General features: G+C 46.6%; 1 protein-coding gene across 1 annotated transcript; it reads right to left on the bottom strand.

Moving 5' to 3' along the window:
- Positions 1-281: 281 nt before the first annotated feature.
- CNFN (cornifelin) lies at positions 282-12,957 on the bottom strand. The gene is made up of 4 exons (XM_087727499.1): positions 12,820-12,957; positions 4,664-4,794; positions 2,669-2,805; positions 282-558 (listed from the first exon to the last, which is right to left on the bottom strand). Exons 2-4 carry the CDS (start codon positions 4,785-4,787, stop codon positions 472-474), a joined length of 348 nt encoding a protein of 115 aa, XP_087583625.1. The 5' UTR covers positions 4,788-4,794; positions 12,820-12,957; the 3' UTR covers positions 282-471.
- Positions 12,958-14,017: the final 1,060 nt, after the last annotated feature.

Raw genomic sequence — 14,017 nt, 5'->3', positions numbered from 1 at the left:
AGATAAGATATTTTTTCTTTCGTGAGCTTCTGTTTCCCTGCAGATGACAAAACGGAAGCTTCTGTTTCGTCATTTGCAGGGAAACAGAAGGTCACGAAAGAAAAGCCACGGAGATCTGACCTGGGGAGATGTTTCACATGCCAGCAGTGAGGGCTCTTCATGCCACCTCTAGGTTCACCATCGCGGTTCTAGAAGATACATGTGACTTTACTCATAATTTTATATAATTCCTTATGGGATGCAATCCCCCCCCTTCCTTTCTCCTATAATATGTCTGTGTGTGGTGGTTGTGTGTTTTGGTGCATATTCTTTTTTGCAGGATTTTGTCTTGTGGAGTTTCAAGCTCGAGTCAACAAAGAGGTAGGAAAATTAATCCCGTTGTAATCTTCTGTCAGCGTTAGCTTTGTCTCATTTCTTCAACTCTTCCTTTGCTTCCTCCAGAGTGAAGTCTGTCCACCTCTTTCGGTCATCTCAGTTCCTGTTCAGCTCTTTTGCCATCTGACAGAGGCCACACAGCGGGCAGCAAGACATGACCACCCAGTCGTCACAGATAGAGCCCTGAGTGGAAAACAAAGGCATGGGTTAAAAGAGAAGCGGTCAGGGATGAGGCTGGAGCAGTGGTGAAATCCTCTGAAGTCTGCTACCGGTTTGGTATATAGTGTGTGTTTTAGAGCCGAGGTGGTGCAGTGGTTAGGGTGCAGTACTGCAGGCCACTTCAGCTGACTGTTATCTGCAGTTCAGCGGTTCATATCTCACCGGCTCAAGGTTGACTCAGCCTTCCATCCTTCCAAGGTGGGTAAATTGAGGACCCGGATTGTTGGGGGCGATATGCTGACTCTGTAAACCGCTTAGAGAGGGCTGAAAGCCCTATGAAGCGGTATATAAGTCTAGCTATTGCTATTCACGCATGCCTGCCTGAGGCGCGCCCACGTAGCACTAAAAAATGGAACATTTTGAAGCCTTCCAAGCAGTGGTGAAATTCCATTTTTTTTACGACCAGTTCTGTAGGCGTGGCTTGGTGGGTGTGGCACAGTGGTGGGTTTCAAATAAATTTAACAACCAGTTCTCTGCCCTAATGCCCAGCTGGGTAGGTGGGGCTCGGTGGTCATGTGACTGGGTGGGCGTGGCCAACTCAACATCACTCACGTCGATGGGCGCTTCGCCTTAGCTGTGACAATGTAATAAGGGTTAACCGGAGAGGCAGTTTCTGTAAGCAGGGCAATAAAGATTAGGCTAGAAACAACACCAGAATGTCTCCTTCCTGCCTTCCTTACAGGATTAGCCCCGTAAAGTGGGAAAAAACAAAATTAGATTTCTTCCAACAACCAGTTCTCCGAAGTGCTTAGAAAGTTAACAACTGGCAGTGGTGGAATTCAAATAATTGAACAACTGGTTCTCTGCCCTAATGGTTTCTTCCAACGATCAGTTCACCAAACTGCTCAGAAAGTTAACAACCGGTTTCCCCAAAGTGTTGCAAACTGGCTGAATCCCACCACTGGTGTGGCAGAGGAAGGATACTGCCAAATCCTCATTCCCTCCCCACCCTTGGGCCAGCCAGAGGTGGTATTTGCCGGTTCTCTGAACTACTCAAAATTTCCGCTACCGGTTCTCCAGAACTTGTCTGAAGCTACTGGATTTTTCACCCCTGGTTCCCAGTCTACAAAGGTAAGAACAGTGATGGTGGGGGTGGGGGAATCCGCTGTGTTACACAATTTAGTTTTGCTAGAAAGCAGGACCTCTGATGATTCTAGCTAATATAAATTGTGCGTCACAGCTGATTTGTTCACCCGGCTGATCGTCGGAAATACCGGTTCACCCAAACTGGTAGCATTTCACCCCTGGGCTGGACCTCATGATGAGAAGGAGGGGAAGATGACTTCCAGAGGTGGTATTCTCCCAGTTTGGACCAGTTCGCCTGAAGCGATAGCGGAAATCACGGCTGACTCCTCCCGCCCACCCCAGCTCTACGGCATCCCATTTAGGCACTTTTTTTTTTTTTAGCCAAAAGCACATGTGCGGAAGGCTGAGCTCACATTTGTGAAATGGTAAGGAAGCAGTGGTGGGTTTCAAAAAATTTTCGAACCTACTCTGTGGGTATGGCCCCCTCTGTGGGAGTGGCTTGCCGGCCATGTGACCTGGTGGGAGTGGCTTGCCAGCCATGTGTTTTCTCTCTCTCTCTCTCTCTCTCTCTTTCTCTCTCTTTCCTTCCTTTTGTCTCTCTGTCCCTTTTTCCTTTTTTTCTTTCAACTGTCTCTCACTTTTTCTTTCTTTTTTTCTTTTTTCTTTTTTTCTTTCTTTCTTTCTTTCTTCCTTTCTCTTTCTCTTTCTCTCTCTGTGTGAGTGTGTGTGTGTGTGTGTGTGTGTGTGTATCAGTGGTGGGTTTCAAAAAATTTTGGAACCTCTTCTGTAGGTGTGGCCTGCTTTCCGGGTCCACTGGTGGAACCTCTTCTAACCAGTTCGGTAGATTTGACGAACCGGTTCTACCGAACTGGTGCGAACTGGCAGGAACCCACCTCTGTAAGGAAGATAAGTAAATACCACCCCGGTGACTTCCTCTTTTGTCTCTTTAGGGAATAAAAGAGACACCGTCACATCCGGTCACAGCCATCTTCTTCCCCCAACACAATTGATGTTTTTTTTATTTTTGATGCTCTGCCTTTTTTTTTACCTGAATACTGTATTTCCCACGCACTCCTGTACGGAGGGCGATCAGAGAGCCCGGCAAAAATGGGAGGCAGAAGAGTTCCCCGGCTTGTTCCGAGACCCGACAGGCAAGGACACAAGGTATAAAAGTGGCACAGAGACCTGGAGAAAAAGAAGGAAAAGGATGAGAGGTTCTTCCCTCCCAAACTCCTTTTAGGAGTTCAGGGGTGTCCAAACTTGGCAATTTTAAGACTTGTGGAGTTCAGAAACCGCTTCTGGATTTTGTGATTGATGTGGGGAGGAAAAAGAAACTTTGATTTGGGGTTTTACAATGAATAGGTTTGTTGTTACAGAAATGGCTAGTTTAAACTATTTGTCAGTGTTCCAAGTATCACGTAGAATTAAATCAGAGTCCAAGGCAAAACGATCCTTAAAGTTCCAATTTAATAAAGCAGACATCTTAGCACATCTGCGTTAATCCCAATTCTGGAAATGACATCAGAATCCCACCCAGTTAAAAGTTCATGATCTTGTCCCCACACCCACAAATCCATCACATGGTCCAATCTTCTTCTCCCACGCTGGCGTCCACACCCAGCTGCTTCCGGTCAGGCGTAAAAGTACGGAGACAAAAGATGACCTTGGCTTCTAGTAAAGAATGAAAACAGTACATTCCACAATCCTACTCCTGTCTATTCCCCCCCCTCCATCGACTATACTAATGAAACAGCATATTGAAATAAGAGAAAGTGTGGCAGGCCAAAATTCTAAAAGGAATATAATTGCATGCCTGACACTATTATGCAAAAGTAAAAAGTTGAGGCTTGATGTTATTTATTATCTCATTCTACTGCACCAAAGGGAGTTGGAACTCAATGCCTTTTCTTCCTTTTTTTCCACATCTTTCCCTTTTTCCTCCCTTATTTTCCTATTGTTATCTTTTGTATTTTTTTTATTATATATTATAAACTAATAAACAAATCATCATCTCTTTTTTATGACCCCCATAATCCCTTGCAGGATGGATTCTGGACAGAGGTGAAATTCAAAAGTTTCCCCCCATCGGTTCTGTGAGCGTGGCTTGGTGGTGGAGGTGGTCCTGTGACTGAGTGGGCGTGGCCAACCTGACATCACTCACGCCCATGCAGTCACATGACGACGACCACCACCACCAAGCCACGCCCACAGAACCCAGTAGGGAAAAAAATTGAATTAATACTATATTTTTCCTTAACATCACCCTTCCTCGAGGCCCCGGAGCCGCCACCCACTCTGCCTTAAGTGCTATGCGTTGCCCGGTTTCCACTCCTTCAGAGGCCTCAGCCCTTAATCTCCCTGCCCGCTTCTTCCGCCACAACCGTCTCTTTCTTCATCCCGTGGCCGCGGCCTTACCTTCCTCCCGCCACTGGCCTGGCTGCAAGGGTGAAATCCAGCAGGTTCTGACAGGTTCTGGAGAACCGGTAGCGGAAATTTTGAGTAGTTCGGAGAACCGGCTAATACCACCTCTGGCTGGCCCCGCCCCCTTCTATTCTCTGCCTCCTGAGTCCCCCAGCTGATCGGGAGGGAATGGGGATTTTGCAGTATCCTTCCCCTGCCACGCCCACCAAGCCATACCACGCCCACCAAGCCACACCCACAGAACCGGTAGTAAAAAAATTGAATTTCATCACAGCCTGGCTGCCATGGAAGGCAAGCCAGGACTGAGCCGTTGCCAGTGGAGAGCTCAGCCCGCATCTCGCCCCCCCTCCCACTTGTTGCGAGATGCCTGCAGCAGCTGCCCCATTTTTCCGGACGCCACCTGGCAAGGGATTATGGGGTCATTAAACGCTGATGATTTGCGGTGGGTTGAAAAAAAAAGCCAAAATACAATTCGCAGAAAAGGATTGCGCATTTGTGGCTGCCACCTTGACATGTTTGACCCCTTCGGGGATCCCCCTGGTCCTTGCCTTTGCCATTTAAAGCCAACCACAAGAGATCCACCCTCTCCACCTTCGCTTCCCCAAATGCCTCCATTACTCACAAATGCCCATGTCAGAGAAGCAGTCACACAGGTCTGAATTCCAGCTTCCTTCACTAGTGAATGTGTAGTTGGTGCCTGAAGGTTGCGGCTGAGCGTCAATGATCACCTCCGATTGATAGGCCATGTTAAGCCTAGGAAGGAGGAGGAGGAGAAGGAGAAGCAGGAGGAGAGGAGGAGAAGAGGAATAGGAGAAGGAGAGGAGAAGAAGGAGAAGAGGAGGAGGAGGAGGAGGAGGAGAGGAATAGGAGAAGGAGAGGAGAAGGAGGAGGAGGAGAAGAAGAGGAGGAGGAGGAGAAGATGAGGGGGAGGAAGAGAAGAGGAATAGGTGGAGGAGAGGAGAAGGAGGAGGAGAAGAAGAAGAGGAGGAGGAGGAGAGGAGGAGAAGAGGAATAGGAGAAGGAGAGGAGAAGGGGGAGAAGAAGAGGAGGAGAAGGAGGAGAAGAAGAGGAGGAGGAGAGGAATAGGTGGAGGAGAGGAGAAGGAGGAGGAGAAGAAGAAGAGGAGGAGGAGGAGGAGGAAGAGGAGGAGGAGGAGGAGGAGGAGGACAGGAAAGGCAGGAAAGAGGAGGAGGACAGGAAGACCAATTATTTCGATTACCACATCAGCAGCTCCAAGAAGACTTTGGGTCTTGAGAGACCCGGCCACAAGTTTCCCAACTGGCAACCTTTCTCCCCATCCTTCATCATCCTCTTTTAATGACCCATAATCCCTTGTGGAGTCTGGGCAACTGAATGGAGCTAGAAGAGTGTTTACTGGCCGGATGCCTCAACTGTCGCCAGCGTGGAGGTTTTTTCCCCCAGCAGATATATTCTCAGTGTGCCCAGAGAGAGAAATATCTGCCTCTATCTAGGATGGAACTCACAGCCTCCTGATTGAGAGGCAAGAGCTCCACCTATAGGCCACGACACCACATCGCAGGGATGGGAAACTTTCTTCCCATCCCTGGGGCATTAAAATGGTGTCCTGCCAGTTTGTCACACTTGGAAAAGCGGTCCAGACACACCCACCCACAAGTATTAGCTTCAATTTTAGAATATTTTTGAAAGATTAGGATTACTGTCACTTCCTCCCCTCCTATGCTCCTCTTTCTGGGCACCTTGGGACAGCTGATGGGAATGCTCAGCCTACACACCCTTTGTACGATACATAGATTAACACAGTTGGAAGGGACCTTGTAGGTCATCTAGTCCAACCCCACAACCCCGCCCAAGTCTCTATACCATCCCTGACAAATGGCAGTCCAATCTCCCCTTGAAAGCCTCCAGGGATGAAGCACAGTGGGGAAGGCATGAGACTGGCTCGATCTACCGTTGCTGGCCTCCAGCGGTCATCTGGATTTTGACAGATTACAGATTCACAGAGTTGGAAGGGGCCTTGTAAGTCATCTAGTCCAACCCCCTGCCCAAGCAGGAGACCCTACACCATTTCTGACAGAGCGCAGTCCAGTCTCTTCTTGAAAGCCTCCAGGGATGAAGCGCCAGGGATGAAACTTCCGAAGGCAACTTCTGTTCCATGGGTTGATTGCTCTCACTGTCAGAAAGTTCCTCCTTTATTTCCAGGTTGAATCTCTCCATCCATTATTCCTTGGCTGGCCTTCAGGTGCTTTGGAAAATAGCTTGACCCCCCCCCCTCTTCTCTGTGGCAGCCCCTCAAATATTGGAACACTGCAATCATGTCTCCCCTGGTTCTTCTCTTCAGTAGACTAGCCATGCCCAGTTCCTGCAACCATTCATCATGTTTTAGCCTCCAGTCCCCAAATCATCTTGGTTGCTCTTCTCTGCACTCTTTCTAGAGTCTCCACATCTTTTTTGTAGCGTGGGAGATGCATGTGCCAATCCAGAAGTGATTGGATCAGCCCTGGGGTTGTTCTTCAGGCCATGTTGACGCTGTGGTCCATTCCCATGGGCTCTCCTTTTAAATTCTTCTCCTTGGAGGGGATGTGAGAATTTTCTCAGAGAGCAATCAATCCCATTTGTGCCACTTGGTCCATCCCCATGAATATTTTGTGCAGGGCAAAGCACCCCTTTCTTTGAAGGATACAAGACCTCGACTGCAAAATCTCTGTTCGAGGAGCAGCTTTGAGACACAAATATTCCCATCACATCAAAGGGAAGCCGATATTCGCAGAGCAATGGTGGGATTCAATTATGATTTAACCACCGGTTCTCTGCCCTAATGACTAGCTAGGTAGGCGGGGCTTGGTGGTCATGTGACTGGGTGGGCGTGGCCAACACAACGTCACTCAGGTTGATGGGCGCTTCGGCTCAGCTGTGACAATGTAATGAGGGTTAACCAGAGAGGCAGTTTCTGTAAGAAGGGCTACTATAAAGATTAGGCTAGAAACAACACCAGAATGTTTCCTTCCTTCCTGCTTTCCTTACAGGATTAGCCCTGTAAAGTGGAAAGAAACAAAAGGAGATTTCTTCCAACAACCGGTTCTCCGAACTGCTTAGAAAGTTAAGAACCGGTTCTCTCGGATAGGTGCGAACCGGCTGAATCCCACCACTGTCGCAGAGCAAAGGGACTTGAGCAGGAAAAATAAAATCTGCCTTCTCAGAGCTACGCCTGGGACAAGGAAGGGCGTCTTCGTTTTCATTGTTTGTTTTGCGATAGCATCTTGGTCAAACTGGAGACGTTTGGACAGCACTCAATTCAGACTTCTTTGTAATAAAATCAAGCGGCACAGATGCCCTGGCATATTTATTTGCTGTCAGAAGTGGCTGAATACCACCTCTGAAATAAGCGGCCAAGACCAGCGAGCACTAAGGACATCTCAATGTGTGGGATGTGAGAAAGGACTTCCCTCCACCTAACACCTTTTTGCAAATCTAGTAGCCAGGTTTGTAGGGTCCCTCCTCCAATGAAACGCCGGACTCTTACGATGTGGGACCTAATCAGGTGTGCTGTGGTTATCTGAATTGAAAGGAATGGAGAGCAGGAGAAAATGGAAGGCTGGAGCTACACCCTGAAGGGAGGGAGACCATTCCTTTGTTATCAAGAGTTTTGGTCATGTGGTGCTGATAAGTTTGAGTTTCTGCAAATAACTTCTCCTTCTACTATAAGGTAAAGGTAAATGTTCCCCTCGCACATATGTGCCAGTCGTTCCTGACTCTAGGGGGCGGTGCTCATCTCCGTTTCAAAGCCCAAGAGCCAGCACTGTCCGGAGACGTCTCCGTGGTCATGTGGCCGGCATGACTCAACACCGAAGGGGCACGGAACGCCGTTCCCTTCCCACCAAAGGGGGTCCTTATTTTTTCTACTTGCATTTTTTACGTGCTTTCGAACTGCTAGGTTGGCAGAAGCTGGGACAAGTAACGGGAGCTCCCTCGGTTACGTGGTTCTAGGGATTCGAACCGCTGACCTTTCTGATCGACAAGCTCAGCGTCTTAGCCACTGAGCCACCACGTCCCTTCCATTGACCTCTACCCAAAATAAGAGCCAGTGTGGTATAAGGAGACCCAGATTCTACTCCACCCACAATTCGTATGAATGAGCAATACAGGTAGTCCTCAACTTACAACAATTCATTTAGTGACCATTCAAAGTTACCCAGACACTGAAAAAAATTATGCATGGCTGTTTTTCACACTTGTTGGAGCATCCTTACATGATCAAAATTCAGATGTTTGGCCACTGGTTTCTATTTACGACGGTCACGATGACCCGCCGTTTTACGTGATCCCCTTTTGCAACCACCTGACAAGCCAAGTCAAGGCAGAAGCCAGATTCACTTAACAACCGTGTTACGAACTTATAACAAATTCAACGATTCGCTTAACCACGGTGGCCAGAAAAGTAGTAAAATGGGGGCAAATTCACTTAAAAAATGTTTCACTTAGCAACATAAATTTTTGGGGGGGGCTCAATGGTGATCCTAACTTGAGGGCAATGGTGGGTTTCAAATTTTTTAAGAACCTCTTCTGTAGGTGTGGCTTGCTTTGTGGGAGTGGCTTGCTGGTCATGTGACCGGTTGGGAGTGGCTTGCCAGCCATGTGACTGGGTAGGCGTGGCCAACTTGTAAAATGTGGTTAAATTCACTTAATAACTCTCTTGCTTAGGAGCCAAAAAGTTGGCTCAGAAATTCTGGCATTTCCAGCACGCAAGTCTTAAAGCTGTCAAGTTACAAGACCCTTGCACCTCTAACCCTTTAGAAAAAAAAAACCCAGGGGTGTTCAAACTTGACAGCTTTAAGACTTGTGGACTTCAACTCCCAGAATTCCTCCTCCAGTTATGTTGGCTCAGGAACTCTGGCATTGAAGCGTGCAAGTCTTAAAGCTGTCAAGTTACAAGACCCTCGCACCCCTAATCCTTTAGAAAAAAAAACCCCAGGGGTGTTCAAACTTGACAGCTTTAAGACTTGTGGACTTCAACTCCCAGAATTCCTCCTCTCGCTCTTCATCTTGATGATGTGCGGGCAGGCGGTGGAGAGGGAGCTGGAACAGGTTCTAAATGGCACTGTAGATTTGTGGAACCTCTTCTTTGGGCGTAACCAACTTGTAAAATGTGGTGAAACTCACTTAACAACGCTCTTGCTTAGCAACCAAAATGTTGGCTCAGAAACTCTGGCATTTGAAGCACGCAAGTCTTAAAGCTGTCAAGTTACAAGACCCTCGCTCCCCTAACCCTTTAGAAAAAAAAACCCAGGGGTGTTCAAACTTGACTTGTGGACTTCAACTCCCAGAATTCCTCCTCTCGCTCTTCATCTTGATGATGTGCTGGTGGGGGGGGGGAGGGAGCTGGAACCGGTTCTAAACAGCACTGTAGATTTGTGGAAGAGGTTAGAACTGGCAGGAACCCACCCCTGCTTGAGGGCTACTTATACTTAGCCTGCTGAAGAATTACATTTTGACCTCCCAGGTTTAAAAAACAACAACAGATGCCAACGTTTGAATTAGGCCCCACTGCTAAGTTTCAGGATTTCACAGAGAGTTGGTTCTCCGTGATCACCCACTGATCTCTTCGGCATAGACCACCGAGAAAACAAAAACACTCGGATCGTTTTCTCTCTCGTTTTTTTCCTTTTCGGTTTGCTTTTTAAATTGCTCCCTGGTAACCTTGTTTTAGCAGAAGTGAATTCATGAAGATATATCTGTTATAGTAAGAGGGAACCCCGGGCTACAATAACCTAGTTAGCCTCCCAGGCTCCACTAGACTTTCATGAAGAGAAAAAAGCCCCTATTGCAATCAATGGGAATTAAACATTTAACTGGGGTTTGGGTTGCCTGCAATCGATGAGCTTAACATCCAATCCTAAAAACATTCAGTTGAAAGAAAATCCCATTGATTTCAAGGCAGCTCGCTTCTAACTCGCGCCTCGCCCTTCAGCGCTGCTGAGTTGTGTAGATTTGGGTTGTGTTGGTTTTTTTTGCATTTGTAGTGCAGCTTCTTCGCCGCACGGGCTGACATGAAGGCAGACCCCTGAAGTTTGCCTTCAGCCTCCAGTTCCTTTTTTTGTTTTTAAGAAAACATGTTTTGCAGACTTCTAGGAAGGGTAACGGGGTGTTTCCCTCCCCCCCGCCCTCATTCTCACTTGCTTGAGTTTCCTACAATCCTTATTTTCACAGATAAAACTTAGCCCAGCTGAATAACAAATCTGTACTACGTTCATCTTGGGATAGGATGGAATGGAATGGAATAGAACAGAACAGAATAGAATAAAGGGGAAAAAAAGGAATGGAATGGAATGGAATAGAATATGGAATGAAGAAATAGAATAGAATAGAATAGAATAGAATAGAATATGGAATGTGGAATGTGGAATATGGAATATGGAATATGGAATATGGAATATGGAATATGGAATATGGAATATGGAATATGGAATAAGGAATAAGGAATAAGGAATAAGGAATAAGGAATAGATTAGAATAGAATAGAGTATGGAATGAAGAATAGAATATGGAATATGGAATATGGAATATGGAATATGGAATATGGAATATGGAATATGGAATATGGAATATGGAATATGGAATAAGGAATAGAATAGATTAGAATAGAATAGAATATGGAATGAAGAATAGAATAGAATATGGAATGTGGAATATGGAATATGGAATATGGAATGTGGTATAGAATAAAATAGAATAGAGGAAAAAAAGGAATGGAATGGAATAGGAGTAGAATAGAATAGAATAGGAATGGAATAGAATAGGAATGGAATAGGAATAGTTGGAAGGAACCTTGGAGGTCTTCTAGTCCAACCACCTGCTTAGACAGGAAACCCTACACCACTTTAGACAAATGGTTGTCTAATCTCTTCTTAAACACTTCCAGTGTTGGGGCATTTACAATTTCTGGAGGCAACTTGTTCCATTGGTTAATTGTTCTCACTGTCAGGAAATTCCTCAGTTCAAACAAGCCTTAGTTCTAGGTTGCTTCTCTCCTTGATTAGTTTCCACCCGTTGCTTCTTGTTCTGCCCTCAGGTGCTTTGGAGAATAGCTTGACCCCCTCTTCTTTGGGGCAGCCCCTGAGATATCAGAACCCTTCTATCATGTCACTCCTGCTCCTTCTTTTCATCAAATTAGACATACCCCAGCAACGACTCCAAGGTGGGTAAAATGAGGACCCAGATTATTGGGGGCAAAAGCTGACTTATAAACCGCTTAGAGAGGGCTGTGAAACACTGTAAAGCAGTATAAAAGTCTTAAGTGCTATTTCTCTTCTTTTTTTCCATTCCCCCTCCTTCCTTCCTTCCTTCCTTCCTTCCTTCCTTCCTTCCTTCCTTCCTTCCTTCCTTCCTTCCTTTTTTCTTTCCTCCCTCCCTCCCTTCCATTGTGCATAGTGGTTAGAATGCAGCATTGCAGGCTAACTCTGCCCACTGCCAGCAGTTCGATCCCGACCAGATCAAGCTTGACTCAGCCTTCCATCCTTCCGAGGTGGGTAAAATGAGGGCCCAGATTGTTGGGGGCAATACACCGACTCTGTAAACCGCTGAAGAGAGGGCTGTAAAGCACCGTGAAGCGATATATTATAAGTCTATTGCTATTGCTATTAGATAAGACGTTCAAGATAAGCTCATTCCATTCTGTTCATTGTAGCAGGACGTCTCCATGGCTTCCCGGATAATTTTGCAATTGCTATTGCTAATTGTTCTGTTCCCATATCGTGAGCTCAAATCAATCATCCATGCTACGACTTAAGATAACTCTGCTGGAGGCCAACTGAACCCAGTTTTCTGCCAGAGAGAAGACCGAAGTGAAGATTTGATTAACATCTTTTTAACACCAGACCAACCATCAAGGAAACAATACCCCAATCAAGGAATTGCCAAACAAGCCAGCAATAAACAGCTCAACCAAAGAACTTCTAAGACACAAACCCCACCAACACTGAGAGGGCAAGCCACTAGAATATAAACCGAGAGCAAACCCCACTCCTAGCACTGATGAGGTTCCCTAGTTGGGTAATGAAACGTCTGCAAGAAAACAACCAAGTTCAGAGGGCACCCAGGCCTCAAGAATATTTAAGGCACTCAACCCATTCTCTATCACCTATCCTATCATTCTTCCCAACACAATGGATCCACCCCTTCCTTATTCTTCTTTTTACTATAAACCAATGCAAAAAAAATCCTTACGGGTTGTTTCTAATTTCTTTTAATATAAAAGGCAAGGGTTTTTCCCCTTGCACATATGTGCTAGACGTTCCCAACTCTAGGGGGCTCATCTCCGTTTCAAAGCCGAAGAGCCAGCGCTGTCCGAAGATGTCTCCGGGGTCATGTGGCCGGCATGACTAAATGCCGAAGGCGCACGGAAGGCTGTTCCCTTCCCACCAAAGGTGGTCCCCTATTTTCCTACTTGCATTTTTTACATGCTTTCGAACTGCTAGGTCGACAGAAGCTGGGACAAGTAACGGGAGCTCACTCTAGGGATTCGAACCGCCGAACTGCCAACCTGTCCGATCAACAAGCTCTGCGTCTTAGCCACTGAGCCACCGCATCATCCCTTCTTTTAATATAATAACCTACAAATCACACAGCTCAATTTAACATAATCTATGACCACCAAACCGAACACACAATATTAGAAGCTAGCAGTAGAGGGAAGCCTCAAAGTTTTTCAACTCCTATTTATCCTTCTTCCTGCTCCAAAAAACTAACTTGGCATCGACAGAGGATTTGCAAACATTTCCACACGGGCTTACTTTCTCTTACCTGTATTTTGTTTTTAAGAATACCCCACCAAAACTTCAGATTTTTCTGTCGACCAGCTATCTCAATGCAAGAAATTCTGTTCCGTCAATGACCATCTGTTATATAGACTTTGTGATCAGGGCGGAGAATGTGGCTGGGGCTGTGCTCAGAATGAGTTGATAGGGAAAGTGTGAGTAAATTAGGTGGGGCAACTAGGAGGTGGACGGAAGCCCCAGAATTTAACCTTGTTAAAGGGAGTTGAGGGATATGATTTACAAAGAAACCATGTGGATTTTTCAGAGAAGAACAGACACAGGTAGTCCTCGACATACAACAAGTTTCTTTAGTAATTGTTCAAAGTTACAATGACCCTGGGGCAGTGGTGGGTTTCAAAAAAATTTGGAACCTCTTCTGTAGGTGTGGCCTGCTTTCCGGGTCCACTGGTGGAACCTCTTCTAACCGGTTCGGTAGATTTGACGAACCAGTTCTACCAAACTGGTGCGAACCAGTAGGAACCCACCTCTGCCCTGCGGAGGGGGGAAGCAACATGACCATTTTTCACACTTACGACTTTTGCCACCTCCCCTGTAAATCACGTGGTCAAAATTTGGACGCTTGGCAACTGGCTCATATTTATGACGGTTGCAGAATCCGAAGGTCGTGGCTCTTTTGCAACCTTGGGGAAGCCGGATTCACTTAACAACCGTGCCACTAAACGTAACAGCCGAAGTGATTCGCTTAACGATGGTGGCAAGGAAGGTCATAAAATGGGGCAAGATTCACTTAATTCACAAGATTCAATTGTGGGTCGTACATGGAGGACTACCTGGACGTAGAATGAGTGAGTTGTTGAGTTCCAAGGGGAAGAGAATATTATTTCCTATCCTCCGTGAGCTGCACTGGCTCCCTATTGGTCTCCGAACACGCTTCAAGGTGCTGGTTATCACCTTTAAAGCCCTACGTGGCCTAGGACTGGATATCTCTGTGACTGCCTCCTGCAACATACCTCCCATCGCCCAATAAGATCTCACAGGGTGGGCCTTCTCCGGGTGCCGTCGACTACACAATGTCGTCTGGCGGCCCCTCGGGGGAGAGCCTTCTCTGTAGCTGCCCCGGCCCTATGGAACAATCTACCCTCTGAGATCCGGACCCTCCCCACTCTCTTGGCCTTCCGAAAGTCTGTTAAGACCTGGCTGTTCCGGCAGGCCTGGGGTTGCTG

The sequence above is a fragment of the Thamnophis sirtalis genome, unplaced genomic scaffold (assembly GCF_051295495.1).
Source record: "Thamnophis sirtalis isolate CommonGarterSnake01/CBP01778 unplaced genomic scaffold, rThaSir2_p1.2 scaffold_13, whole genome shotgun sequence".
Taxonomy (NCBI): domain Eukaryota; kingdom Metazoa; phylum Chordata; class Lepidosauria; order Squamata; family Natricidae; genus Thamnophis; species Thamnophis sirtalis.
This window is presented reverse-complemented; position numbering and strand designations above follow the sequence as displayed.

What these genes read in the sequence shown, in the direction of transcription:
- CNFN (XM_087727499.1), bottom strand. Translation starts at nt 4,787, where the DNA reads ATGGCCTATCAATCGGAGGTGATCATTGACGCTCAGCCGCAACCTTCA. An exon ending in CTTCTCTGACATGGGCATTT is followed by an intron (nt 2,806 to 4,663) that starts GTGAGTAATGGA and finishes CTTTTTCTCCAG; the next exon opens with GTCTCTGTGCCACTTTTATA. An exon ending in GTGGGAAATACAGTATTCAG is followed by an intron (nt 559 to 2,668) that starts GTAAAAAAAAAG and finishes TTTTCCACTCAG; the next exon opens with GGCTCTATCTGTGACGACTG.